General features: G+C 48.0%; 1 protein-coding gene across 3 annotated transcripts in view; it reads left to right on the top strand.

The window, feature by feature from the left end:
- UNC13B (unc-13 homolog B) overlaps window positions 1-27,428 on the top strand; it is a 300,680-nt gene that overhangs the window by 71,995 nt on the left and 201,257 nt on the right. For all 3 annotated transcript variants that reach the window (XM_059725356.1, XM_059725357.1, XM_059725358.1), the window contains exon 7: window positions 1,807-1,864. In XM_059725356.1, coding sequence (XP_059581339.1) covers window positions 1,807-1,864 — 58 coding nt within the window. The remainder of the gene's footprint in view (window positions 1-1,806; window positions 1,865-27,428) is intronic.

A 27,428-nucleotide genomic window follows, 5' to 3' on the forward strand; every position in this document is an offset into this window, starting at 1 on the left:
ACCTTGCACTGGTCAGTGTTGAACACATCCTGTTCTCATCCGCCCACCCCTGTAACCTGTCTAGGTCCGATTGCAGCCTATTCCTCCCTTCTAGCATGCCCACTTCCCTCCACATCTTAGTGTCGTCTGTGAATTTGAATAGGGTGCTTCTTACCCCCTTGTCCAAGTTGCTGATGAAGATGTTGAACAGTGCGGACCTGAGGACCGAGCCCTGGGGGACCCCACTGCCCACATCCCTCCAGGTCAAAAACTCTCTGGGTGCGGCCCTCCAGCCAGGTAGTGACCCATCTGACTGTGTAGGCATTGACACCGCAGCCCCCTAGTTTTTTAATGAGAATGGGGTGAGAGACAGTGTTGAAGGCCTTCCTAAAGTCCAGGAAGACTACGTCCACTGCTACCCCTGCGTCCAAGGATGTCATGACCTGGTTGTAGAAGGCACCAGGTTGGTCTGACAGGACCTGCCTCGAATGAACCTGTGTTGATTTCAAATAGGGATTCAGAGTGTTAAATCATTCTGACCTGTTGTGATCTTTGTGGGGTTTTTGCAACACAAGAATCTTTCTCTTTTTTTCTATGGTCAAAAATCAAGGATGTTCTGAGGGGTGCTTTGAGTCTAAAAAGCTCGAGACCTGCTGCTCTAACCTACCTGTGAATTGTCAGTCATTCACCTTGCAAATGGACAAAGCCAAGGCAGATGTTTGTATCAGGAGCTGTTTGACCCAATCACAGAGCAGTATTTACCTGGAGTAAAATGGCTTGAGTTGCAGCCTCTTCTGACTTCAGGCAACATTTCCTGCAAAAGCTTTCAATCCTCTTTAATATCTGTGGATCAGGTGGAAGTCAAACCGCGCTGCTTGACTTGTCAGTGGTAGTGCTGGGATGAGCGCCTGCTTCTGGATGTAGGTCCAAAGTTGTGGGCTTCAGCCCTCGATTTCTGGTGCCATATGCTGATGTAGTGTGTAGGTGTCCTTTGGTGCTTCGTCCTCACAATTGTTTCTTGATGCAAGAGCAGCCATGAATTCGGAAGAAACCGTCCGGGTCTTCCAGATGTCTTGCTCACTCATCCAGTGGGCTGATAATCTCTGTTCCTTTGCTTCTCAGCTGAAAGCGTCCTGTGTGTTCAGTGCCCCCTGCACTCTGAATTAACGAAGCATCAAGGTTTCAAAGTTTGCATCTCCTGTACTGCTGAGGGTGTGGGTTGGTATCATTTTGCCTGTTAGGATTAGTTCTTATTCTTCCATCTCAACCCTTGAACAGACCCCGGGGTCATTTTGTAGGATTGCAGACTGGTACAGAAAATCAAACTCACTTTCTCTGAGAAGTACTGCTGCAGTCTGCAGGCCAACACTTTCAACCCTGGGCTTGGCACTGAAATTCATGCTCCAAAATCCAAATTCAGGAACTTTTTAAATGGCTTTATTTTGAGGGTGTTGCATGCACCCACACTCCACTGAAGCCATTGGGAGCTGCCGGTGCTAAGGACCTCTGAAAATCAAACCTTTTATGACTCAGGCAACTAATTTTAGGCCCCCAGGTTTGAAAATATTTGTGTTTTGAGCTTTGAAAGTGGAGCAGACTTTATCTAGGCCAGGTGTGCAGCAATTAATAGCTATACTGGCATGCAACAAAGTGAGATTTTTTTTTTTTTCCTGGTTCCTTTTTCGGGAGCTATTAACTTCTGCTTTGAAAAAAACGACACCTGTAAATACTGCCGAACTGTAGGCTTGTTGCCGCGTTTTGGAAATTCTGTTTCATGAAGTTGTGTTCAAGTCTCATCAGCGTGTGCTTTCTCTTGTGTTCCCGCAGTATTGCTTTACGGAAGAAGTCCAGAAGAAACCATTGCCCTCTGCTGCCTCCCAGTGTTGTAAGTAAGATTTTCTCTCATTTAGGGCTCTCTTAGTTCTCATTTCCTTCTTGAGTTAACCCTGGCTGGTGCATCTGGACAGTTTTTTTCCTGTTAGCGCTGCAATTAAGAAAAGGCAGCCTGGGTGCAGAGGGTAACAGTTAGGTCTGATTCAAACCTCGCAGTCTTCGTAAGCGAAGAACTCAAAACACGGGCTTGTTCCCTAGAGAGCTCTCTCTATGGTTTAAGCCTTATGAGATTAAAGAGTGAAGTCTGATGCAGCCTCTAATCCATCCCTGCTACCAGTGCATTAGGTACGTGAGGTCCCAATGACCTTATGTCAAGACTTCTGCAGTACTTGTGAGTCCTGGGAAAATTGGAGGCTTTATGGAGCACATTTCAGCCTTTGTGCTGGGTCTTCCTCTGTGTGTATAGCTCAGTCGGACAGTTGATAGTTGAAAAAATGTGACTTTTATGGCTTGTAAATGGTCTTTTAAAAAAGAGAACACCTGGAGCCCAAAGTTGCCATATGCCTGTTAAATTGTAGCCAAATTTTCTGTGTCATTCCGAGCGTTTTATTTATTCTCAACAATATTTTTAACGCAGATGCAGAAAAAGTCATTCAGTTATATTCAGCTTGTGCCTTAATGTGTTGTTTTGCATCTTTCTTTACATTTATAAAAGATTGGATGAGAGAAAGTTGAACTCACCTTGTATATTAATCGTTTGCAAAACATTGCACTAAAAACCGTGTTTAAAAACGTGGAAGGGAGGGGATGTCTGTCTGCAGTAATTACGTTGAGGTGACAGCTGAGTGATGCATCCTCGTATGGTCTCACCTGGTTTTTTGGCAGCACGTAATAATCTTCAAGCTGCAAAATTTGAACAAATCTGCTGTTCTCAGCTTTTAAAATGCTATGATGAGTGTTATACCTTTTATAGGTCATTTATATACTAGGCTGATTATAGGATCGCTACAAAGCTGTTGACATCAGCAAAATGATAATTGCTATTTACCTTTTTTTGGACAGGAGAATTATCTGTGTGTGGCTTAATCATTTTATCTTTCACATCTCTGGGAGACTTTGAACACTGAGCGGTTAGTCAGCTTTTCCCAGGTACTGGAAGACTTCTGGGAGGATGTACAGAAATGTCCCAGCAGCGGTGCCCAGAATATTACCAAGCGCACCTCTTTAAAAAATGAAACCAATTCTGAGGCATACAGGCAGGAAAACACTTCTGAAAATGGCTGCAGAGATGGAAGGGGGCAATTAAAATGTAAAGCCAACTGAACAGACATTGGAGACACTAAAATATTTGTGTTATGCTAGGGTGACTCAGCCACAGGGCTCCAAACGTCAAAGGATCAAAGAGAAGCAGTACGAGTGTAAATGGCTGAAGGATAAATGTTCTTCCAGTTCTTTATTGCTCACTCTGTGCAGCCAGAAAAGTCATATCAAAGAAGTTTCGTGGTGGTTGTGAAAGGCTCATTTTTTTTTTTTTTTGGTGTTCCTGGTCGATCTCTGTGTGCGAGTGAATGAGGAGGAATATTGTCCGTCCAGGAAATAGCAGCACCTGTTTCTACAGCACCGGGTCCCCAAATCTTAAAGGCCTAAGGGCAAGCAGCCCCTGCTTGTTGTAAACTCGGGTTGTGTAAATCAAAGTTATAACAAATGAAAGTGAAAGCGTTCTTCCTGGCACTCCTGCTAGCAGCTCTAGGAACTCCTCTTTTTGCTAGAAGGCGGCTTTATTTTGTGTGACAGTTCATGAGAGGGTTTGATGTTCGGTTGCAAATTGTTTTCCATCTTATTTAAACAGAAAAATAAGCTGAGTTATGTAACATGTCGTTTTTCCTTTTTCCCTTGAAATGATGGTGTCTGGCTGCCTACTGGCCATCTTGCAGCATCAAAGGAAGTATGTGCTAACAATCTCTAAAGGTCAAATGGTTTTATATTGCACGAGCATTAATTTTGATTTGGTTTGGTCATAAAAAGGATTCGTTAGAGATGTGGCAATTATAAATTGGATTACAGCAAGTGGCTACTCTTTCTGAACTAACAGTAAATTTTCTGTGGCATCCCCATGTACTCTGGCACCCACGAGCACTCGGTCTCTGAAAGCCAGGCGAGTTATGTGGCTAAATATTGGGATGAAGCAGTAAGGTAGAAAAGGCGATGATGCGCTTGTCTCCAGTGAGGCGGTGGCTGTGGTGCTGTTCCTGGAGTACGGGGAGTTTGATTTGCACGCAGGGCTCCTGCGCAGCTCGGGACTTCCTGAAATGTTCTCAGGCACCCAGACGAACACTGAGTATTGCGTGAAGACCAGGGATCCAATTCCCTTATGAAAAGGGCCTTCCTGAATTTGTGGATTTTGCAGATTCCACAAATTCCTGGCATTGCCTGTAAAATCTGAGGAATTTGTGAAATCCATGGTGGGGGAACTCGCCGAGTCTGCGGCAGTGTCCTGGAGCGGGGAAGGGGAAGAGAGAGGGGGTTGCCCACTTAAAGGGCTACTGGCAAGGTGGCTGCTGCTCCTTGCCACTGATTGGCTGTGAGGGCTGCCTGTCGTGTGGCCCTGCCCCAATCTCCAATTGGCGGTGAGGAGCAGGGTGAGCGATGGACAGTGGTAAGGGGTGGGGCCCAGACAGCCACTCAGTGGTGGGGGCGGAGTCACTGGGGCCCCTCAACCATTCAGAGGCACGGGGGACCGGGCGCGCTCCACTCGTGCAATGGCTGGCCAGGTCTGCGTTGTGCCCATGAAATCAGGGGTGCCAGCCCCCCTGAACTAGGTAGGTCTCTATATGTATAATACGGGATACCTTCTCTGAAGTTACGTCACTTAACATGTAGAATGCATATTCTTATAATTTAAAAATATATCTAATTATTTTGAAATGAATCTAATAAAAAGAGCCCACAAAATTTAGCACTCAGACTTCTTTATCCTGAGTGAACTCCGTGATAAAACTGGAGTCTCTTGTGCTTTGTAAGGATGTAGGGGTCGCCATACCGGATCAGACCAATCATCCATCCAGGTCGGTATCCAGTCTCTGAGGATCGGTGGCGGCAATCTCTCGATTCAAGCATGATCTCTTCCACAGTTCACGGTCGGATCTTGAGGTAACTGAAGAGTCCAGTCCTTGAGCCACAGACCAGTCCCCACGTTGCAGGTCTGTGCACAGGGAAGCGTAGGCGGTATGTTGGGATTTCTCTCCGCTTCCTTCCGCTATACTCTTTGAGGACAAGGCACTTCACCTCGAAGTGGGCTCCTGCTTGCTTGAGGTTGCAGCACCATTGGAGTGGGTTAGCAGCCAGCCCAACCCGCCCTTGCAGCGTTTCTTCTGGTTCCCACGAGATTTTGGCCTGCAACTAAGCTGGGAGTAGAATACTTGCTTTGGGAGTCAAGAGCTCGGCATTTGTACGGCAATCTTGCCATTTGACGTGGAAGATTTTCCAGGGGCCTTGTTGGTGTTGCCTCTGCAGGCTCTCGATGCCGATGGTTAGGTTACCCACATTTTGCATCTGTAGAGGAGAGTGGGGATGAGCACTGCGTTGTAAACCTGTATCTTAGTGTTTTTTCCAGAGATTGCAATCAATTAAAAAAAACCAACACAAAAACACCATGCCAAAGCATTTTCCCAAAGGAGGTGCTTGTGCACCAGATCCCGCGCTGGGTCTCCTGATCTGAGAGTAGCCAGCACCAAATGCTTTAAAGGTTAGGGTCAGGATATTCACAGTAGGCACAATGATCCACTTCAGCAGTGTCATTCCTCATATTTACGACACTTGTTTTGGGCATTGAAGCTTCCATAGAACGAAAGCTTACTGACAGCTCTTGCACGGTTCACATTGGAAATAACAGTAGTTAGATGTAGCTGCGTCAATGATAGCTAGGCTGTCGAAAATAATTTAACCACTCGTCGTACTTCCTCTCCAATTAATTTGCAGGTTGCAAGTCTCTTGGTTGCAATGCGCGTGGGGTGATCAGAGTTGTAGGCTTGTTTCCACAGAGGTTTCCTTTACCCCTTTTACTGCTCTCTAAAGGCTACATACAGTTGCATGCAGCTTTCTCTGCTCTGGCGTGGGGGAGCTTCTCTCCAGTTCACCGCATTGGTGTGAGGATGCCTCAGAGCTGCAGGTAGTACCTCCGGGTAACAGCGGCCTTTTCCCGTTACTAGGGTCACCATGTTCCCAGTTTTTTAAAAAAGGGGACACCTGTGTTTGGCGAGGGGGGGATTGTAGTATGTGATTCACAGTTGTAGGGTCCGAAGGGACCTTAGCAGATCATTGAATCCGACCCCCTGCCTGGGCAGGAACGAGCGCTGGTGTCAGACAACCCCAGTCAGGTGCTTGTCCAGCCTCCTCTTGAAGACCCCCCGGGTAGGGGAGAGCACCACCTCCCTTGGAGCCCGTTCCAGATTCTGGCATCCCTTCCCATAAAGAAGTTCTTCCTGATGTCTAACTTGAATCTGCTCTCCGTCAGTTTGTGGCCGTCGTTCCTAGTTACTCCAAGGGGTGTCCCAGTAAATAGGAGATGCTCTATTCCTTGCTGTTCCCTTCAATGGATTAGTAGGTGGCCACCAGATCGTCTCTCAGCCTCCTCTTGCTCATTGTGATTGTGGGGGGGCAGTGATATGCCAGTGCCCTGCCCATGCCGTTGCCCCTCACTCCTGACCCACAGCCCCTTGCTCCCCCCAGCTTGCCCCTGCGAGCAAGGCCACTGGCCCCTGTGCTGCCAGCCTGGCCACACAGCTTCCCCGTTGCCCCTAAAGGACCCCTGCCACCTCCTTCCCCTGCTGGAGGGGTGGGCTCCTCTTCGCCTCCCTGCCCCAGCCCTGCTGCAGCCCCAGTGCCCAGACAGCTTCCCCAGCACCAGCAGGTTCCTGCTTCCCCACCCCATCCCCTACACACACGCGCACACACACACACACGCGCGCGTGCGCACACACCCCCCCCCCCGGACAGTCTCCAGGCCCTGGCCCTCCAGTCCCCGCTCCCCATAAACTTACCTGCATCCAGCTGCGGCAGCCGCTCCCACCACACTGCCCTGCTTCATGCTGGCCACGTGTGCCTGCGTGCACACATGCATGTGGCATCCCGTCTCCAGTTGCCTTCCCCCTACTCCCCCCAGCAGCTCCTTGCTAGGGCAGGCCTGGAAGTGCTGGGAAAAACTTGGATGCTGAGCAGAGCACGTTCCCGGACATTTGTTTATAATTTAACAAGCTGCCTCAACAGATTGGAGGACCCAAAAAGGGGACATGTCTGGGAAAGCCCAGAGGTATGGTAACTCTACCTGTTACTGGAGTGATGCCAGAGCAGCGCGGCAAAGGGCAGGCCGGAGCATCCTGCAGGTAGAGAGAGAAGCTGTGAATCGCAGGCTGCTGATAATTAGGCAAATGAACAGCCCCTGTTAATGAGAGTAGGGACAGGCAGCAGAGCTAAGTGGCTGCGAGAGAGCAGCTGGCTTGGCTGCCAGACAGTGCAGAGGGGTAGCTTATACAGAGGCAGAGCTGGGAGACGGGAGCGGGAGAAGGGAGGCTTGCACAGCGGTAAGAGAAGCCGCCCTCCATGCCTGGTTCTGAGGAGCAGGGACCAGAAGTGGTGGCTGGAGCTAGCAGGTATACAATATGTACCGAGCTCTTGGGCTAGAGAGTCGCTGTGGCTCTGGTCTTGCTCGGGGAAGGAGCTCTGCAAAGATCCACAGTGCGCTGAGGTACTCCAGGGAGCTAGTGAGAGCTAGCTGGTAGGCATGGGGGTGGGGAGGATATGCTTTGTGGTGAACGTACCCAAATGAGGGTTAGTGTTTTACTCGAGTGTTGTGTTTTTGGTCAACCCATGAGGTCTGGGCATGGTTGAAGGGGAGGAAGGAGCCTACATGGAGGTATTCTGGCTTGAGCTGCAGGCGGCCCTGGTGTAGACAGATTAGGAGAGCACATTGGCCAAGACCAGTAGGGAAGAGCAGTCTAAAGAAAGACTGGATCAGATGTTGAGCAGGGCACAGTGAGGCACCTAAGCAGCCTCCCAAATGCATATTTTTTTCACCAACAGGCATGGCAAGAAGAGACGGAGGTAGCTGGAGAGCCAGGGCGGGTGAAGGCAGGATTACGGTGTCTTCCAGGGGTGCTGTAGCCATCCTGCTGCACAACCCCACAGTTTCCATCTATCACCGATCACCTTGTGCATGGCCATTCCCCATTCCTCGTCCTCCCCAGCACGCTGCTTTCTGGTAGGGAGTGCGTGCTGCTGTCTGGATCCGAGACGGCAGGAGCTGGGCTGGGTGAGGGAGCACTAAGCAAAGCTGGGCACAGACACCATCTTATTGGGCCCAAGCATTATAGTGTCTGCAAACCTGGGTTTCCTTCAACTGTTTCTTTTAAAGAAGTGGGTTGTTTTTTTGTGTTTTTGTTTTTTTTCGGTCCTATTTTCCTTGCAGCAGAGTTCAGCTTGTTCCTGTATTTCCAGACTTTATTGACTTGGGCTAAATTTGAAGAAACCCAAGCTCTCAATTTCCTAGCACTTCAGTGAGGATAAATGCAGTGCCCATGTTCTGTTTTTTTTACCAATAAGCTGAAATTGCCAGTACAGATCAGTAAGTGAACGTAGCCTTTGGTGTCTGGGGACGCACTGTGTTTAAGCACAGTAGCGTGCATGGGACTTTTTGTTGATTACTTTAAAGTTTATTGAATCATTGGAAGCCAAACTCATTTAGTGTATTAGAAGACTAGGATTTATTCTCCATGTATATCCAAAATTGCTGTGAGCAGTGCCAATTCCCATTATAATCCATCAGTGAGTCATTCTATAAGTGCTTCCATGCTGTCTGTTTCCAGTCAGAATCATAATGCAAACAGGCACTGGAAAGGCACTGCGCAGTTCTTTAGAAAAAGGATTTGGCTTTTTCCATTTAAAAATAAATAATATCTGTGTCCAGGGAGCTCATGAGATGAAGTTCAACCTGCATTTTGCAGCATGGGTCTTGCCAAAGCAAGCTAAATGCTGCCCAGTAGCAGGTCTGGGAACAGGGCAGGGGTGCAACCCTCTCATACCTATTTCTGCTGTGCCAGGGAGCAGGGGAAAGAGGGGGGCCCAGTGTTTGTGGCAGCGTTTACCCCCTGGGCTGTGGAGCTGCATGAAAGCAGGGACCCTGGCCATGCCCCTGCATCACAGCCAGACTGAGGTCACCCCGCTGGGACACCCCCTTTGATGTTGCTGGGTCACACGGTGACTTCTGTCCCTTTCAATCTCAAGACTTGGTGGTCACGGCTGATATCATTATTTGGAGGGTGCTCGTTCTTCTCTCTGCTCCGGGTCCTCGTCTAGTTGGCATGACTTTGACGGGGCCTGCAGCTCCCGCATGCATTTCTTGCCGTGTGCTTGGGCCATGGTCCGAACTGTAGGTCCGTCACTCGCAAACTCGAAATAATTAAAATAACACACCCTCCGTCTCCCTCGGGCAGACGTTTTTGAGGCAGTTCAGCGTAGGGGTCTGTTAATGTCCGCACAAGATCCCACCTCTTGGGCCGTTCTCCCTTACGCCAGGATGCCCTGCGGATCCACATCCCACTACTGTCCTTCTCTGCTGGGGGTGTCCCTCGGAGAAGGGGGGACTTCTGGACCTGAGCTGGTATAACTGGACGCGATGCTTCTTGTGACTGCTGCCGCTTTTCCAAGAAGAAGCCAGGCCAGCCTCTTCCTACCCCCGCAGCAGTCAGCGTTTAAAACCAGCTACGGGAAACTTTTAGTTTTTCCTGCCTGTATTTTTTTTTAACTATGTTTTTCTCTCTGGAAAATTTCTGTAGTTAGTTGAATTTGGATTATTGCTTTAAAGTACTCATGGCTAAAGTGTTGCTAATTTAAATTGGCCCAATATTTTGAATGTTACCTTCTTGCTGCTGACTGGTATCCAGCCCACATGAATTTGATTATGCTGATCTTCTTGAGAGACTTTAGTGGGGGGAAAAAAGTGTGTTTTGCAGAAAGCACAAGAAGGAGTCTTATCTATGTCTTCTCTCTGCATAATGTTTTTTTTCAAAAGGCCGTTAAGTCCTTTATTTTAAAGTCCCAACAATTTAAGTAATTGGTTTCCTAAGTGCCTTACATCACTTCTAAAAATGGGGTTTAAGCTCCTAAAACTGTTGCAAATGCTTTTGACAGTGTTATCCATAGGGCATAAGAATATGTTTTAGTGGCCTCTGAGTAATTGGAGAGGAAGAGAAATGGAAAATGTGATAAAATGCACTGTAGGTTTACCAAAGAGAGGTCATGCCAGACTAATCCGACCTATCTCTGATTACTGCACCTCCTCTGTCCAGAAAAACACTGATCTCATCTTGCCGGACTTCATCCAAACATTTGATACAGGGACACACACAAAATTACAAGTCTACCTTCACCAGTAAATTGGGTAGGAACTGGGTAAGGGGAGCTGGTGACCTGTAGGTGAAGTAGTCCTGTATTCAACTCGCAGTAGCTATCAAATGCTCTGATCCATCTTGATCCACATAGTTCATTGTCAAGGATCGCTCCCCATTACATGGGGAAAGTGATCTGGTAGACTGGAAACCGTGTGGCGAGCCACAAGCATTCAGCACATGGATGCTCTCGGAGGTCCCACGAGCTTCTCCACAGTTTTCGTGGCTCTGCCTGGAGACCCAGGGAAGTCTGGCTTTCACCAGAGCTGTCAGGGCTTCTGCGCTTGTTGATGAGTCCTTGTTGAAGTGAGGCTCCCAGGGCTTGCATACTTCCAGCTCTGAAAGCAAGCCTCAAACTCTTGCTGCCCAGAAGCTGCAGATCATGCAAGCCCCAGAGTCCTGGTGATGAGTCTGTCCTAGCGCTGTAGACCCTGCAAGTACTGGGTGCCTCCCTCACCCCGCCGGGGATCCACAATGGGGGCTTTGGGAACCTGGCCGTTCGCTTGTCAAAAGTTCATCAAACCCTGCTCAGTGTTAGAGGTGTCTGTCTTGGAGGGGACTAACCTACCTCTGAACACTTTTACGTAAGGCCACACTGTGGTCAGTCAATTATTCACAGAGCTGCTAAAGCACTGGGCAATCCTGTAATGTGCCGTAGTTGCTGGAAGATGGCATTGCTCTCCCTGCTGCAGAAAGCCTTTGACTCCAGAAGCATGCAAGCCAATTCAAGGATATGTTGGCGTCTTGGGGTAGGTCTGCAGCGCAGCGTAGAGAAACCTGAGCTAGCTAGCTAGCTCAAGGATCAGTGGCAATCTAGCCACAGCAGCACAGAGCTCAGCATGAGCTTACATTTACCCTGCTTTTCAGGTGACCTTAGTGTGGGTAGCACCTAACAAACAGGCTGCAAACATGTATTTTGTGGTGGGATGAGCTGTGCCGGGATGTGACCCTGGGCGCACATCTTCAAGCATGGAGCAGGGAAGCCTGGTCCTCTGTGCTGTGCCTGCAGACACCTGGCCCGGGAATTCCCCTGCAGGCGTGGAGCAGGAAAGCCAGGGGAGTTCCCACCCCCATGCCTACGGATGCACTCCCTGCGTTGGGGCCTAGCACCGCAGCATTGGACCCCTGAAGCCCTGGGAGCACCTACCTGGGGCGGTGGAAGAGTGCAGACAGCCTTGGGCTCTCCATATTCTCATGCCATTAGCAAACAGATGTCTGTGGCAAAAAAGTGACTGGAAGGGGCCATCTGGGCCAGGAAGTTCAGCCCCAGGATTCCCCCAAATCACTGCTGCAACCTTTTGCATGATTACCAGGCAGAGGTGGTTAGCTGTATTAGCCTGAAGTCCGGCAGAAGGCAGGCTGGGGCGGCCCCTTAGAGACTCCCTGGTTCAGGGAAGTATGAGCTTTCATAGGCAGCAGCCTGTCTCATCACATGCTAGGAATGGACGAGAAGGCCCCAAGTGGGAGATTAAAGACACTGTCGGTGCATTTACGTTCAGATGGTCCTAAGAACCACATCAAAGTAGTGTTTAATTGCAGAAGTAGTTAACCTTAAAGATGCCTAAAGTGGTGCAGGTGGAGCCAGGCTGGGATGTCATTGAGCGGCCATGGAGCATAAGCAGAACCCTGAACTTGGCTTTGATCATCTGAGCAACGGAGCGACTCTCCTCCCAAGGTTGGTTTCCCAAGTGCATGCCAGTGAAAGTTTGCACGCGTGGAAACTCCACACTGAACGTTTAATAATCCTGCTCAGCAAGCTGCCGACATGAGAGCATTAAGTATTCTACCGAGAGATTGTACGTTGAATCTGCTGGCATGATCGTAGATCACGTTGTCGGATGCTTGGCTCCAAGGAAGGCTAGAGCCATTGTACTACTTCTGGTGCTTCATGCCCGAAGAAGGGCGTTTGTGCCCGAAAGCTTGCAAAGAATGTTTTTTCTAACTATTTAGTCTAATAAAAGATAGCACATCTACTCAAAGAGCCTTGTCTGCCCGTGGCCTTCGACCAACACAGCTACAACCAACAACCCTCAGATTTAATTTGTCAGCTGAGAAGCAAGTTCTGCTTTTACAAATCCTTGGATTCAGGCAAACCCCGCTTAGTGCTTTTAATTGGGACCTGAAAAACTGAGTGTGAAGCAAAATGAGCATTAAGCAAAAGCAGAAGTTTTTGACAACCCAAGATAGTAACCGCAAGTGTTTTTAATGACCCACAATGGTGACCACGAGCATTATAATGAAATTTGCCGAGTGCTAAGTGGAATCGGGCATTAATTTAAAATGAGCGTTATAGCGAAATAGTGCTAAGCGAAACAGTGGTAAGTGGGGGTTGCCTTTGTAGACTGAGAAAAAGAATTGAAGATTCAAGGCTTTAAAGAGCCCCATGCAGCCTACTTATAGTCCTCCTCTGCAAAACATTGAGAGGCACGTGGATGAAAGGGGAGATGGAAAAGAGGCAGATGATTATGAACACGCCGAGATAACAAATCAAATGCTTGGAAACTGAATTTCTGCCCTGCAAACGTGATTTTTTTTAAAGGACATTTAAAGCCAATATTTCCAACTGTTTTGTGAAGTGGGAGCTCTGCAAAACTTCTGTTTTCAGGAGTGCAGGACTGCTCTGCTGTGGGGGACTCTGACATTTCTAAAACAATGTTCTCCGAGTCACCTGTAAAGTGACCGCTGACCCCTCGGGGGCCATGGAGGGTGACACAACCATCTGGGTGGTAGGTGCTGATGACTGGAAGACCCTTGGGGGCTAGGTGGAGCGGCGAGACGTCTGGCAGGTCACGAGCCTAGCCTGCCTGCTTGGCTTCTGGCTCAACTTGTCGTGGAATTGAGACTTTCCCGAGGAACGTTCTGGTTCTGGTGGAGCTACAACTTGTGCAGGAAAACTTTTTTTTGACAGAAAAGAGCCGAAAGCCCAGAATCGCAGGACGATGTGTTGCGGTTTGTGACATCAGTAGTTTTGTGGAGGAACTTTGATATCCTGAATCATCATCTCTGATGCAAGTTGTTGTTATAAATGAAAGCAAGAACAGGCGATGTGTGGAAGAACTAGCTCTCTAACAAGATGCAACGCAGGATTATATTCGTGACTAGAGTTGGACAAACTCAGGGGAATGATTCACCACTCCATTTTCTGAATAAAACCCTTAGAGGCCCATTGCTGGTATTTTTGTTCCCTTCTTATTAGCCTGCTTATGATCATTCAGGTGACGGAGCTGTTCAGAGGGATGTTGTTGGAAAGCCAAGGCAGCAGGGATGTTAGCACGAGTGACCGCTCAGATCGGGCATTTTGGAAAGCTCGTTTTCTTCGATACCCTGAAATCGTGCACGTTTGTGGATGTTTGCAAGCTGAGAAAGTGATTCCTTCTATTTGTAAGGCTTCCCTTCCATAGTTGGGGTAAACCCACCCCCTGATGGCACACAATCGGACAGGTGCCGCTCTTGTCCAGAGGGCTAGTGATGGGGTGGGCAGATGCTTGTCACCGGGCTCTGTCTATTATCAGCCGTGCTGCTGCGTTTCTGTAGGCCAGCCTAGTCTGATGTCTTGGTACCATCTTTCTTGGGGGGGGCCCTATTCTTCTTTCCTGGCCCGCAGTCTCTTGTTACGGACCTTTCTACGCAGTTTCCTTCTCTTGTTAGAATGTTCCTATGGTATTTTCCATCAATTCGGGCCTACTTCTTATCTTCTGAAGCATCCCTTCATTGAATCTTTCGGTGCTCAAGGGAACAGTGTTCTTCTGTAGCTCATCCTGAAAGCAATTTTTGCTCCAACTCCTTTGCAAATGTCTAGGTTTTACAGCTCTATGTTGCTATTGGCTAAGTCAATGCTCTTAATAACTCTGGTGACATGCATAGCTCGTCAAACTGCGCAATAAACAGATACTCATAGGTGCCATTTTGCAAACAAATTGCAAGCTAAAACCTGTTCTTAAAACTTCTGCAAATGAAATATTTTTCTCTTTTAAACACATGCTTGTGAACAGAAACAAGACTCGGCTGTGACTAAATTGCTTACACGTAGCACTAGACAGTGTATTAATGCATATTGCCCTCCTGGTTCTTTCTGCTGGGCTTTCGGGTTAGCGTGTTGTTTGGAGGATTCGGAAACTGGTCTTCGGGCAAGTATAAAAGAATGGGTTTATATTTTTTTTTTTGTGCCGGTAATTGAATTTAATTGCTCTTTATTTTCTTACCAGTCTAAATTATACTGATGTTAATGAATTGCTGCTAACATTTAAACACAAGAGCCATAAGCATGATTTTCCAGGTTTTTGTCTTGCCAGTCTGTTGCAGTTAAAAATGAAGAGACCAAATTTCATAGACGTCGATACTTCTACCGTTGTAGATCTTCTTTCTTTTATACGTAAAGACTAGCAGACTAATATATAATGATCTGCTGTAGTAAAAATGGCATCTTTCAGCTCAATAAAACCCTGTATTACTTGTTAATTGACCGGATAGCCCAGGAGTTGGGGAGGCAGATGACGTTAGTGCTGTTATGAGCATTACCGGCATTCTGTTGTCATGGAGAAAAATTAATTGATTTAAGCTACTGATTTTTATTTGTACTTGGGGTTTCGTGGGCTCGGAATATTTTTAAAGGGTATTCCTGACAGTTTGGCAATCGTCATTGGCAGTCGCTCGATTCGAGGATGATCTCTACCACAACTCATGGATGGGCCTCGAGGGGACTGAAGAGCCCAACCCTTGAGCCCCAGAGCCGTCTGCGGAAGTCGCGGGTCTTTCTGCAGAGAATTGCAGGCTTCAGGCTGGGATTCCTCCCCTCTTCCTTCCTCCATTCTCTCTTCTTAAAAAGAAGAAAAAAAATCATTTGCTGGATGCAGTTATGCAGTCCGGAGCGGATAAAACAGCCTCGGTTTAGAGCGCCTTTCCTAGCCCCTTCCCCGTGTGAAGTGAGCAAAGGGGACCCTGACTAGTACCGCTCAGTGGTGGTAGCAGCTGCTGAACTGCGCCGGGGTCTCAACTCGGGGGCAAGACGACCATCAGGGTGCCACCACTTGCGTGCAGATCAGATTCGCTGGTCCGTCACCATCGGGCTTTTGGAGGTTGGGGTAGAAGCGTGTCGCTTCCTGTGTGCGACTCGGTTTGACGGGAGGAGGCTGGTGCATGGACACAGCGACCACCTGGTCATGGCAAGGTGGAGATCTGGGTTCATTGGCAAGGGAAAGCCCTAGATAACAAGAGACCTCTCTCTTGCTGCTGCCGCCTTCTGTCTTTGCAGCCGTTGAGATCCGGACTTCATCTTCTGCCTGATCTGCTGCTGAGGATTTGGGGTTGGAGCCTGGTTTGTCTGGACTGTCCTCTCAAGCCTGTTCATCACAGGTGACTCTGCCAGGAGTGTGGGACTCCGGGCAGCCGCTCTCCATCATTGGGATGCACAAGCCTCTCCATTACTGTGAGGTCTCGGTCCTTGGAGAGGAGTTTGGTGATAACTGTTCCCCGGCTTGAGACTCCCCAGTGTTTGGGCATTGGGCTTATTCGGGTCAGGGTAATGCAGTTAGGAAGGGCCCCTAAATTTATGCTGAAAGCATGTTCACACTTCAGATGAAAAGGTTAGGCTACCCCCTGCCCCTACCCAAAAGATAGGCCAGACCGTCAAACTGCAGAGCAGTTAGTAAACTACCCAAAACAGCCCCTCCACCTCTCCTTGGCCGCTTCTTCCCTTCCCTTGCCCTCGTCTGCTCTGGCCACTGCTGCTTTTCCTCCTCGTGACTTGGCGAGGCTCTCGGCCCTTCACGCGGGGTGCTTGGGTGTTGGTGCAGCCGTGATGCTTTAGGGGAAACCATGGAAATAAGGAGGGATCTGATGGTGTTTTTTCTCCTTCCTTCTGCAGGAGGGAAGTGAGGCCTGTGGAAAAGAAAGTGCGAAGTTAGTCTGTTGGCTTTAAGCCTTTCTCCTCTCTAGATACAGGGGCACGCTCCATCACTTGAGCCTATGGCCAACGTGTCGTGGTGGCTGTTTTTAGGAAGCAATAATACCGGTGGGCAGAGTGCAGGTGTTTCCCTTCATGGAGAACATGTGCATGGTACTTCTCTTCCTTGTGAAACCTTTGCCTTGGGAGTCATTATTCCACCGTGGTCTAGACTCAGGGGCTTGGGTTTGGCAGTGCTGAGCATCATCCTGTCGAACACTCAGGCGTCGCCTGTAGATTCACACACCTGAGTGTGACACGCACGTTCCCTCCGCAGTGCATGGGGACTGGGCTTCCTAGGGGCAGGGGTGTGTAGCAGGGGGAAAAGCGAGGGCAGCTGGGAAGAAGTGCCAAAGGGGGGGTGTCTGACGTCCTGCCTCTCTCCGGGGTGTCATGTCGCCGTCTGGGAGCCCTTCCTTGACCTGGGCACCGGAGTTGCCCTTTTGGGGACAGACTGACCGGCTCTCGCTTCTTGGTTGGTGCTGCCCACCGCTTTTGTCAGCGGTCTCCAAACATCGCTGGCCCTTGGGCAGCAATACCAAGCAGCCTGCGGGACCTCCTACGTGGCTCCTGCCGTCGGCCTGAAGAGCCACGTCTGTAGGAAGCCGGATTTCTAGTGACCACGAGCAATGTTGCCTGCAAACTGCTGGTAGGAGATGCCGATGGATGTGATTACGTAGGGTTTGAAGCGCTTCTTCAGCTGCGCCCTCCTTCACTTGAGCAGCCTTAAATCGACTTCTCCCAGGAGCTGGCCCTAACCACCAGGCTGGATACTCGCTTTCCACCCCTCTTTTTGAAAGCTCTTCTGTTGTGGGGTCAAGGACATAAGATCCACGAGTTGTGCGAGAGAGCAAGACTAGCCCAGCCACGAGGACGCTCCTCTGGAAAGGAGTCTGTGATTCTTGTCCTTGTTCTGGGGGTTACTTGCTGCATTTTGTATTAGTCCCCGGATAAAATGCACAAGCCGTGTTGGGAGCAAGGACTGGAATAACCTGTAACTGGCTTGAACTTGATGGGATCGACTTGTCTAGTTGATGAAAGCGCGCGTGGAAGGCATTTCATTTTTTGAAAGGGAGGAAGGGGGTGTGAGGTGTGAAAGCCTGGCGGAGATGTAGAGAAATGTGCCAAACTTTGCTTTCTGCAGGGTGGCATTTTACAACACCACCCAGCGTGTTATGACTCCTGTGCCCACACCGTACTTGTCGTCTTGATCAAGCAGTGTCTGCTTGTCGCTCCGGCGTGCGGCGTAGCCCTCGCACAAGGGTTTGAATGATTTGGTAGTTTGGGCATAAACGTGGACCGCAGTCAGCGGCGACTTCCCGGCAGAGCGGAGTGTAACCCAGCTACTTCCATACGCCTGTAAATAGTCATGAAATGCAATGCAATGCTGAGTGGCACTTCAAATTAGGCTGCTTTAAGTCGTCGCATCTTCTGCTGCCTTCCTGGGTGTCTCTGCTGATCGTGCTCTACTGATCCGTGCCTGACAGTGTGAAACCGTAGGAGAGATTTTCCCCTGAATAGTTACATAATTGAGACACAAAGCAAGCATATGTTGTGCTCGGCAAACTGTGGGAAGCTAGATATATTTTATAAAATGTGTTGGTGACAGAAATGCTATAGCTTTCAAGACACTAGACTCCTGGCATTGCCTAGTCCTTAATTGGAGGGTTATATTGAACTTCATTTGTAGAAGAACTGCAGTTTTCTCCAAAATTACGTGATAATCTAAATGCACGTTGTTGGGTGGTTTTTTTAATTAAAGCCTACACCGTAGCTGGCCTGTTTGATTGGTCTGTGTTACCTGTTTCAGTATTCAATATGTGTTTTTGTTATAATATATTTCACCTTAAGATTACTTTCATCTGGTGTTCGCATGTTTTTCTGAGTTGTAATTGTATATCTTCTTTGTGTCTTTGTCTTTGTACATCCTCTTCATGTCTAACCGGCTTCAAAGACAGTGATGTTGCATTTTAGCAAATTTCTAACCTGTTAAATAGAGCTCAGAAATGTGTCAATTCAAAGGTGCCTTGCGAGGCATTCATCTCTTTCAGGACGAGATGTTGCGCTCAGTTTTGTTGCATTATAATATATAAAAGGACATGCAAAGACTTTAATATTTTTCTGCTATCATTAACCTGCAAAATATCAAGAATGTCAACCTGGGTCGTCTCTGATTATGCCAAAGGACCCAGCTGTCTGAAGTTGTCTCTTGCATCTTAATCAGAGCAGCAGATGTGTTGAATCCTTACCAGACTCGTCTTTTTATGCAGAGAGTTCAGCATTGACGCGAAGTTGGGTTTTAGCAAAAATAAACAAAAGCAAAGATGAATAGAGTCTGGATAACAGCCCCTTCCTTTCTCACCTCCTCATTATCTGTTGTTGGCTTCTGCAGTATTGTGTTTGCTAGTTCTCCATTGTTACAGCATGTCTAGGAGAGGCAGGACCTGAATTTTTATGCTGGAAAACAGAAGAAAAACTACCTTTTCACATTTTGAAAAGCACACAAGCCAATTAGGCCATTATGCATTGGAAAGAAGCAATGTTAAAGTGCTTCTGGAAATGCCTAGCGTAGTGCTTCTCAACCAAGGTGTCGTGGCACCCTAGGGGTATCACTGTGTGCTGTGCAACGTTAGCTCTGCTAGGTGTGCAAACACGTCACAAGTCAAACCCAAAGATACCCGTTGTGGCCTTTCCGAGGTCTTTGCAACAAAATAATTGCTCTATTTTTCTGTAGTTCAAAAGAGGAGTGAAAGCTAAAAGCTGGCATTTTCCAAGGAGCACGCCTGGAGATTGGGGGCGGGAGGTGCTTTGATTCTAGGAAGGCTGAGAGCCGATGGTGTAACACGCACAAGACTATGTATTGTATAAGGACTTGTGCCAAGATGCGATGGAGATGCTAACAGCGGGGTTGGGACATCCCATGCACAATGCTCCGGGGCCGTGTCTATGGCAGCTGGCAATACCTACTGCCCAAGAAAGCACCCTGCCCGTCTAGCACTTCTGGGCAGTGGCCCTTGCTGTTTGGTTTTTAAAGCTGCAAATAATATAGACCCTTCCTATCCAGGGCAACTACTGTAACAGCTGCTTGCAGTGGGGGTAAACTGCTGACTGTTCAAGCTAGTTTCAAGAGTCTTTCAAAGCTATTCTTCTTTCACCCCCTCCCATGTAGGCCAGGTTCAATGAACAGCCTCATTTTGAGGAAAGAATGGTACCAAATTTGGGGGCTTGCTGGGGCTTATTTCAGCAGGCTCCCAGGGATTTTACCTGCATGTTCCAGTTTGCTTTTTGTAATTCTGTGCATGCGGTTTGCCGTCAGATGCCCCACATCTTTCGGATTGGTCCCAGGAATTAATTTGTTAATAATGTACGCGTGGATCTGGTCTTAGACTGGATTAGCAGCCGGCACGCTGAGTGCAGTGATGCTGGGTACAGCAAGCGGTTCACAGGTCCTCTATTATTTTAGCAACCTTCCTTTCTGCAGACGCCTGCCTGCCCATGTGCTTGGGTCACTGCCCATTGATTTGTGACAGACTGAGCCACACGAACCTTTCTTTCTAGCGGCACAGATTTATTTTTTCCTGACAATATTTAACCAATAACTAGGGCCTGCCTCATTAAGCTGCTAGGATTCAGGACTTCTGGGTTTTATCCCCAACTGCTCTGTGGCAGACTGCCAGTTTATGAGCTGGCTCTCAGATTTATAAGGAGACATCATTACCCTGCAGCGGTAGAAACCCTCCTTTACAAAAGAAGAAATACCTGTCTCGGCTCTGCCTGTTTCTCGGTCTTTTCCTTTTTGTGTATTTCCTCCTCTTGGGCTTTCTGTTCCTTTTTTTGTGCCTCTGCTTGGGTACAGATGGACATGTATCTGTATTATTGGATGTAATAGTTTAAGCTGTTGTGCTTGAGCATCAGTAATGGTGTTTCATTCCGGGTTAAAATGATTTAGCCAATTTATTGCTACAGGAGCATTCAGAGGTAACAGTTATTGGAGCAGGTGATGTATACATACCCCATGTCGCAGGCCTCCCTCCCCTTTCAAAGTGGTGGAAAAGTATGTTTGTCCATAGCCTGTCATTGAACCACAGACCATGAGGGTGGAAGGGAGTGCAGGAGGTCACATCCAGTCCAACCCCTGCTAAAAGCAGGACCAGCCCCAGCTACATCATCCCAGCCAAGGCTTTGTCTACCCGGCTCTTCCAAACCTCCAAGGATGGAGAATCCACCACCTCTGTGGGGAGCTTGTTCCAGTGCTTTGCCACCCTCCTACTGAAAGAGTTTTCCCTAATATCCAACCTCAGCTTCCCTTGCTGCAGCTTGAGCCCATTGCTCCTTGTCCTGCCATCTGCCCCCACGGAGACCAGTCCAGATCCGTCCTCTTTCATTCACTTTCCCTTCATTCAGTTCATTCTCCTTTTTTCTTTTCCCCTCTTATCTTTTTGTCTCGCCTTGCTATTTGACTTCCTTCTGCTATGCCCCACTGCTTTCTTCTCCGATGCTCCTTTATACTCTATCCTTTCTTTTCCCTTTCCCCAGGAATAGGCTCGCATACCCATTAAATGTGCCGATGAGGCCACGTCTGTCTGTCCTGGGAGCAGGCTGGATGACGGTGGTGGCACATTTTCCTCTCTGGGCCTGTGATCAGGGACGTGTGACGAGTGGGGGTACAATTTGGCTGCCCTTAGCTTGCTGCCATGATTCGGTTAGTAGAGGACCATCGCTCCCGGGACAGATGGTCAGCCTGACTACCAGTGGCCAGAGCAGGTCACTTTCTCTGACCCTTAGATTCAGATCTGTTACCGGCCAAAGAGACTCTGAGCGCAGATCTTAATTATAGGATCCGTCTTTTAGCAGGTATAACATTGGTTTGTAATATTCCCTGCATCTGCCCAGCAGTTCATGTTCACAAACAGACACAGTAAAATTTAAAAGCAGAACTAGGGTGAGGTGCGTGGAGCGCCAGCCCCTCGCGGGGATGGAGAAGGGGTGCCAGCACATCTGGCTTGATGGCTGTCTGGTGCCGGACAGTCTCTGTCCGTGGGGCCAAGCTGATGTCTCTGGTAATGTGATGGTAAAACATGGTACCGTGCTCAGTGTGTATTCAGTCAGTCGTGTACTTGGTAACAAAACCCAGTGTGCATGGATTGCTTTCAACCCCGGAGAGATGAGGAGGAAGTGAGCTGGTCCTCCTCAAGCAGTAACAGCCGTCGATGAAGCTTTAGGTGGCTTTACCTGTTGAAAATAAAGGGTGTCATTAGGGGACTAATCTGAAGATATTCAGGTTGTTCAGATGTACTTGAGTGGTTAATTTTGGCCTGCAAAACTTGAGCAACTGATGGGCAAGGGGGAGAGAGCCCAGTTTCACTGTTTGGGTCCGTGTACAAGTTTGTACACAAATACCAGAAGACGAATAAAAGCGCACTTACATAAATCAGTTGTTCTCAAGTTTTTTATGGACTCGAGGCATGCCTCATTAGACCTGCCACGTCCCTCTGTAGATTTTATGAATCGAGTGGCACCAATTAAAAAATAATGTGTATGTATATTATATATTTTTACAAATTATAAAATATTTATGACCTAAGAAGTGCAGTATTTAGTGCTGCTACAAAGCGGTTAGGTTATAATCAAGTTGCCACTCCGATCATAGAAACATGGTAGTTTAATCAGCGCGTGTGTGTGTGCATTACAGTGCTTGCCCCATTGCAGAGGGGCTTGGTTTGGCTTTGGCGGTGGGGGATCATTCAGGCAGGGGTCAGCTTGTGCCTGGGTTGATCTATTTAACTCATCTGCTCATCTCCGTATACATTGTGCCACCACTCACGGGATCTGAGGCACTCCAACACCCTGGTTGTGAATCGCTGGTGTCGATGCAAGGTTTTTGTCAACACTGATTTTGGATGAAATGGTTAATGTTCTGGTTGGTCTCTTCATTGTTTAGATAAAAATCAGTAAAGAGTCTCTACAAAAGCTTGTTCCTAAATCACACCGTCTGCTTGAATTCCTGTAGTTGTGGTGGTTTGGTACACCACTGCCTTTGGATGCCGTCCAGTTTTTGGGGCAGATGAGGGAAGTGAGGAGGAAGGATCTTAATTTTCAGCTGAGCACATGTGACCTGGAAATAACTGACAACTTCAGAACAACTTAATTGGTTTGCACCGCACCACTGCCCATTCATTTCTGTAAATGTTAGCCTTGGATTTTGGACTGCAGGGTGTGCGCGCGATTCACACGTTGCTGCGAGGCATGGACAGTTGTCAGGTCACATACCTGTAGTTGTCAGTAGGTTCATCACATGCTGACCTCTGGTAGCAGCGTGGTTTGGAGGAAAGAGCACAAAGCTGGGAAGTCGGGGTTGTTATCCTGCTTGACCAAGACTGTAGACGTCGAGACTTAAGTCTCTTTTACTCTCTGCCGTGGTTCAGCCATTCTGAAGTGGAGACGCTTGTGTGTCTGGGTAGAGACCATGACCTGGGTTGTTCCTGTTGTATTGTGTTTGCACGTATGAAGTGCTGTTTCATAATAACTTGACTCATTACAATAAAATGGAGACAAGATGCTGCTCAATATAGTTTGCAAGCAGAGAAGCAGTTCTTTATGAATCTTGTGTATGTGGCACTTTCACCTGCAGATCTCAGACCTTTTATGCATCTTTTAACTTCCTTTATAAATGGGAGAGGGAAGTGGAAGCACTGGGCGCCTTGGGGAGACCCAGATCCAGCACCTTTTGCCTTCCACCTGTGTCACTGCTCCATCAAATGTCATGGAAGCTGTGGCTGGATTCCTGGTTTTGTGCCCGGGATGTAGGAAGCACAATATTTAGTGCTGCTACGAAGCAGTTAGCTTATAATCAAGTTGCTGCTCCGCTCATACAAATGTGGTAGTTTAATCAGCCTAAATGCATCGTGACCCGAAGAGTGGCTTATGAAGACACTGGAGAGGTAGGCCAGGAAAGATATGGAAAGTGATAACGATAAAAGCTGCCTTTGTTTTCAAGCCTTGCAGAATCTAAGCCAAGTACATGACAGATGCTTCCTCGGTTTATTTTTTTAAGCCTTCTCCTTCCATTCCTCCTCTTTGCTGCCGTTTGTGTTGCTCGCAGGCACCTGGAGCTATTTCGGATGGGGAGAGCAGCCGAGTATGTAACCGTTTAACTTCATGCGAGTTTGGTGGTCCTGTAGCACAGCAGCGTACTCCAACAAGGGGAGAAGAGGAATATTCATGCATATAGGGGATCTCTTCTCTTCTCTTCTCTTCTCTTCTCTTCTCTTCCTCTTCTCTTCTCTTCTCTTCTCTTCTCTTCTCTTCTCTTCTCTTCTCTTCTCTTCTCTTCTCTTCTCTTCTCTTCTCTTCTCTTCTCTTCTCTTCTCTTCTCTTCTCTTCTCTTCTCTTCTCTTCTCTTCTCTTCTCTTCTCTTCTCTTCTCTTCTCTTTCTGTCTGTGTTGATGAGATCTTCATGTTCCTGTGTGTCTTGTCAGCCTATTCTGTCTGTGGTTTCTTCTTGGCTCTCTTGCTGTGGCCAGGTGTTGTGCAGTCTCTTCTTATTCAGGAGTATCAGCCACAGACTTGGACTATACTTATGGTCTGCCTGTCCACCCTGTTAAGTTAGCCACCACCCTCAATAGATGGACGGACGCCTGTTAGAGAGCTGGTAAATGGAAATGACCGCGCTGGATGGAGCCGAGTACAGACAAGTGCCAAATCCAGCCGGAGAAGTCAAATGCGCACATACAAAAACGAGAGCTGTTACAGCACAAAGGTGTCTGGGCTTGGGGGTTTTAGCAGACCGCAGAACAAAGGAGTCGACAGTGGTATTCCTGCAAAAAAGACCAGTCTCGTTCTGGGTGGGTTGTATTAACAGCGGTGTTTGCATGCAGGACATGGGAGGTCGTTATTTTGCTCCGCATGTTGCTGAGAGACTAGAAAGGCAGGGTGAAAGACCTGGGTTTGTTTCATTTAGAAAAGACCGAGGAGATACAATTTTCAATAAGAAAAGGTTAAAGACGGTGGGCACTTGTCTTGCAAGTCAGCATGGAGCCTTGTTGTCTTATGATTTACTGACCTGCCATTTCTTTAAGCTAGCGACATCCTTCTGAATCTGTTTCAAGCAGGACAGAAAAGCACTGGCCTTCGTTAAAAAGCCCGTTCTTGTCAATGGATATCAGAGTGGTATTTCGTTTTCTAGACATGATGGAAAACAGCTGTGTTGTCAGTGCTGGCGTTATCTGCCGATGTCTGCGTTCATGTGTTTATCCAGCAGAAGGAAATTTATGGGACTTAGCACCAGATATTGCAAAGAGCAGCTCAGGATGGACAAGAAGGACAGAGGCTTATTTATGCTTCAGGTAGCGCCTGATGGTCTGGGAAGGGGTCAGCTTTGGATGCTGCTGCCTGAGTGCTACGCTCTGTTTTAATACTTTCCCTGTTTTTGTAATGAAGATGTTCGGTGAACACGCAGGCTCCCCTCGGGCCAGACCCTGTCATTCTGAAGTGAGTGGTGGAAAGGGCTTGCTTGTCCGTGAAGTGGAGGGCTAGGAAGGGGCAGTCACAGAGACGGTGAATGCCACGAGCAAAAGCATCAGGTAGGATCACAACAGACAGACTGGTTCTTGTGGACTGCTGCCCCTTTAGCAACAAGGAGAAATACATATATTTCTCCTTGTTCCTGCAGGCAGGTGTGTATATGTGTGTATATATACACATGTACGAGGCCCCAGGTGATGCTAAATATATATTTCTATAGATATATCTATCTCTCTAGATAGATCTCAATCTCCTGCCAGTTTAACATGCTGCCCTTTGCAAGGCAGGATCCAGCTCGTAAGACGGATCTCAGCCCTGACCCTCGAGAGGCTACAGCAGTCAGTGCTGTGTGCATCTACATCTATATCTATAGGACACACCGCACTGACTGCTGCACACATATACACACACATACAGCACCGACTGCTGTAGCCTCTCGAGGGTCAGGGCTGAGATCCGTCTTAGGAGCCGGATCCTGCCTTTCGAAGGGCAGCATATTAACCTGGCAGTGATCCCCCAGGTGATGCTAAATCAGTGTGAACTTCTGGGAAAAGCCCCCATTCTTGCAGGCTGACCTGGCCTGAGCCCTGCGAGGAGATGGGATAAACCTTCAATCAGAAGAGCGTGCTGATTAGTGCATCACTGTCCTCCGTGGACGTGGATCGAAGGAGCGATGGCCTTAGCTCGCAGCAAGGGTGCTGTGGGCTGGATGTGGGCAGGACCTCCTTGGTTCTGAGATGATGGAGCTGTGCTGGGACATGGATCTCGAGTGAGGACAAGGGACTTCCTCCACGGGACAGCTTCAAGTGCAGGTTAGACGGACATTTGTCTGGGATGGTTTAGACAGGGACGCTCCCGTCTTGAGCAGGGCTCGGACTAAGTGACCTCCTCAGGGCCCTTCCAGCATTGTTCTGTTTCTGTGAATTTTTTTTGTAGCCAGCTCTGTCCTCATGAGCTGTAACGGTGGTGCTGTTGACCCTCCAGAAGTTAAGGTTTGTAAAGCAATGCTTGCCCAGACGTGGACCTGACTAATAGGGCAGCAGGGGCAATAATGACCTGGAAAACCACTTTGAGACCAGCGTATGAGGAGCTCTGGTAGTCTGCCCCGTGGCACACATGGCCCCAGGGCTTTTTGGGCTGCAGTTGGTTCAGCAGGCCCGTCCCTCCAACGTGTGTGCACGCTCTGCTGTCTCCTGTCTTGCCTTTGTCACTCTGGAGTCCTTTTCTGTTTGTAAAACCTTACTGTGTGATGTGACTTTGTCCATCGCTTTACCGTTGTATGTTGACTGTATGCATGAATATTCAGTTCTCTAACCGAGGAGAGCATGCTTTTGCCCTTTTCCTGCAGTGTGATCTCCTTGATCTACATAGCAAGAGACTGTTTTTATCCCCTGAGACCTTTTCTGGTGTATATGGAGTTTCCTAAACCAGGGGATAAAACAGTGGGTTAGTCTTTTTACCAGTGCATGGTATTCTGTTTGGTGTACTGACTTTCCAAGATCAGATGAAAATACAGCTTTCCTCTTTAGAGGCCATAGTATATCATCTGCTTGCAGAAGGCCAGCGCTTTGTTACCCCGTTCCTGTGTGTGTGTGTGTGTGTGTGTGTGTGAGGGCTATCGTGCTGCAGTAGAAGTATTAATATTTGTCCCCTTCTGTTGAAGCGATAGTGCATCTCCAGAGCTGCTTCTGCAAGGTGTTGTCAGTCTCCTCTTGTGATGAACTGCATTTTGTTTCTAATATATCCAGATCTAATACACTTGTGTCACCACTACACACTGTTAAAAGCACTCTAGTCATTTTTTCTGGGGCTGTAATGCATACTATAACCCCTGGGAAAGCCTGGTTGTGGTACCTATCCTCAGAGCGAATAGTACCTTTCTCATCGAGTCGTTTCACTGATTAAAGAGGGACTGTTTTGTGGAGTGCTATTCTACATGAGAAAGTACCTAAATGTGGCCAAAAGATATTGGTATGCCTGCTACCATGGTTAATACCTACTGGCATATGGCAAGTGCTCAGGAGGCTCGTCCAAGATGCAGTGTTTTTGGTTTTTGGCCCAATGTTCCCTGTAAAGTAGGGACTGCTTCTTTAAAGATGTCATCCATTAAAGCATGTTAAAAGTTGGCATCTGAGAGGTCGTTCCCATGCTATGCATTAGTGAAAAGTTTCAAGAAATCCTGCCATCGGGATTTATAATGACTTATGTAAATGCACGTGATTCATAATTTTCAACTACAATTTTAGAAAAACATAATTTATAATGCCCAAATTCCAGCTATGGCTTTTTGTGAAAGTAAAACATAAAAAACAAGCCACAGTGAGGCCTGCTGTTACTGCGGACAAACCCAGAGCGGGCTTTGGGAGACGTGTAGGCAGAGTAAGCTTTACCTGCCCGCGATTGTCGGCGTAGGGTCCCAAATACTGGTGGCATGGGCTCCTCATCACTGGGGGGCACTTGCGAGGGTTATGCCACGTTAAACCAAATTTGCATTCAGAAAATGGTGGGGGCAGGGGATTTGTTGTGAAAAGAAACCCCCTACTCAACATGAAATTAGATCTGAGTGAAGTATAGAAGTGTTTCCGTAATCGAAGCTATTGCATGTGGAACCACTTGTTTTGGCGTGAAAACCGTGGACAGTGGCAGCACGCAGTCTGTGGTGGTGACACGCACCGTCAGGACAGCCCCTCGTTATCCTTCGGGGCTGGTTC

This window comes from Alligator mississippiensis, chromosome 3 (assembly GCF_030867095.1).
Source record: "Alligator mississippiensis isolate rAllMis1 chromosome 3, rAllMis1, whole genome shotgun sequence".
In the NCBI taxonomy this organism is placed as follows: domain Eukaryota; kingdom Metazoa; phylum Chordata; order Crocodylia; family Alligatoridae; genus Alligator; species Alligator mississippiensis.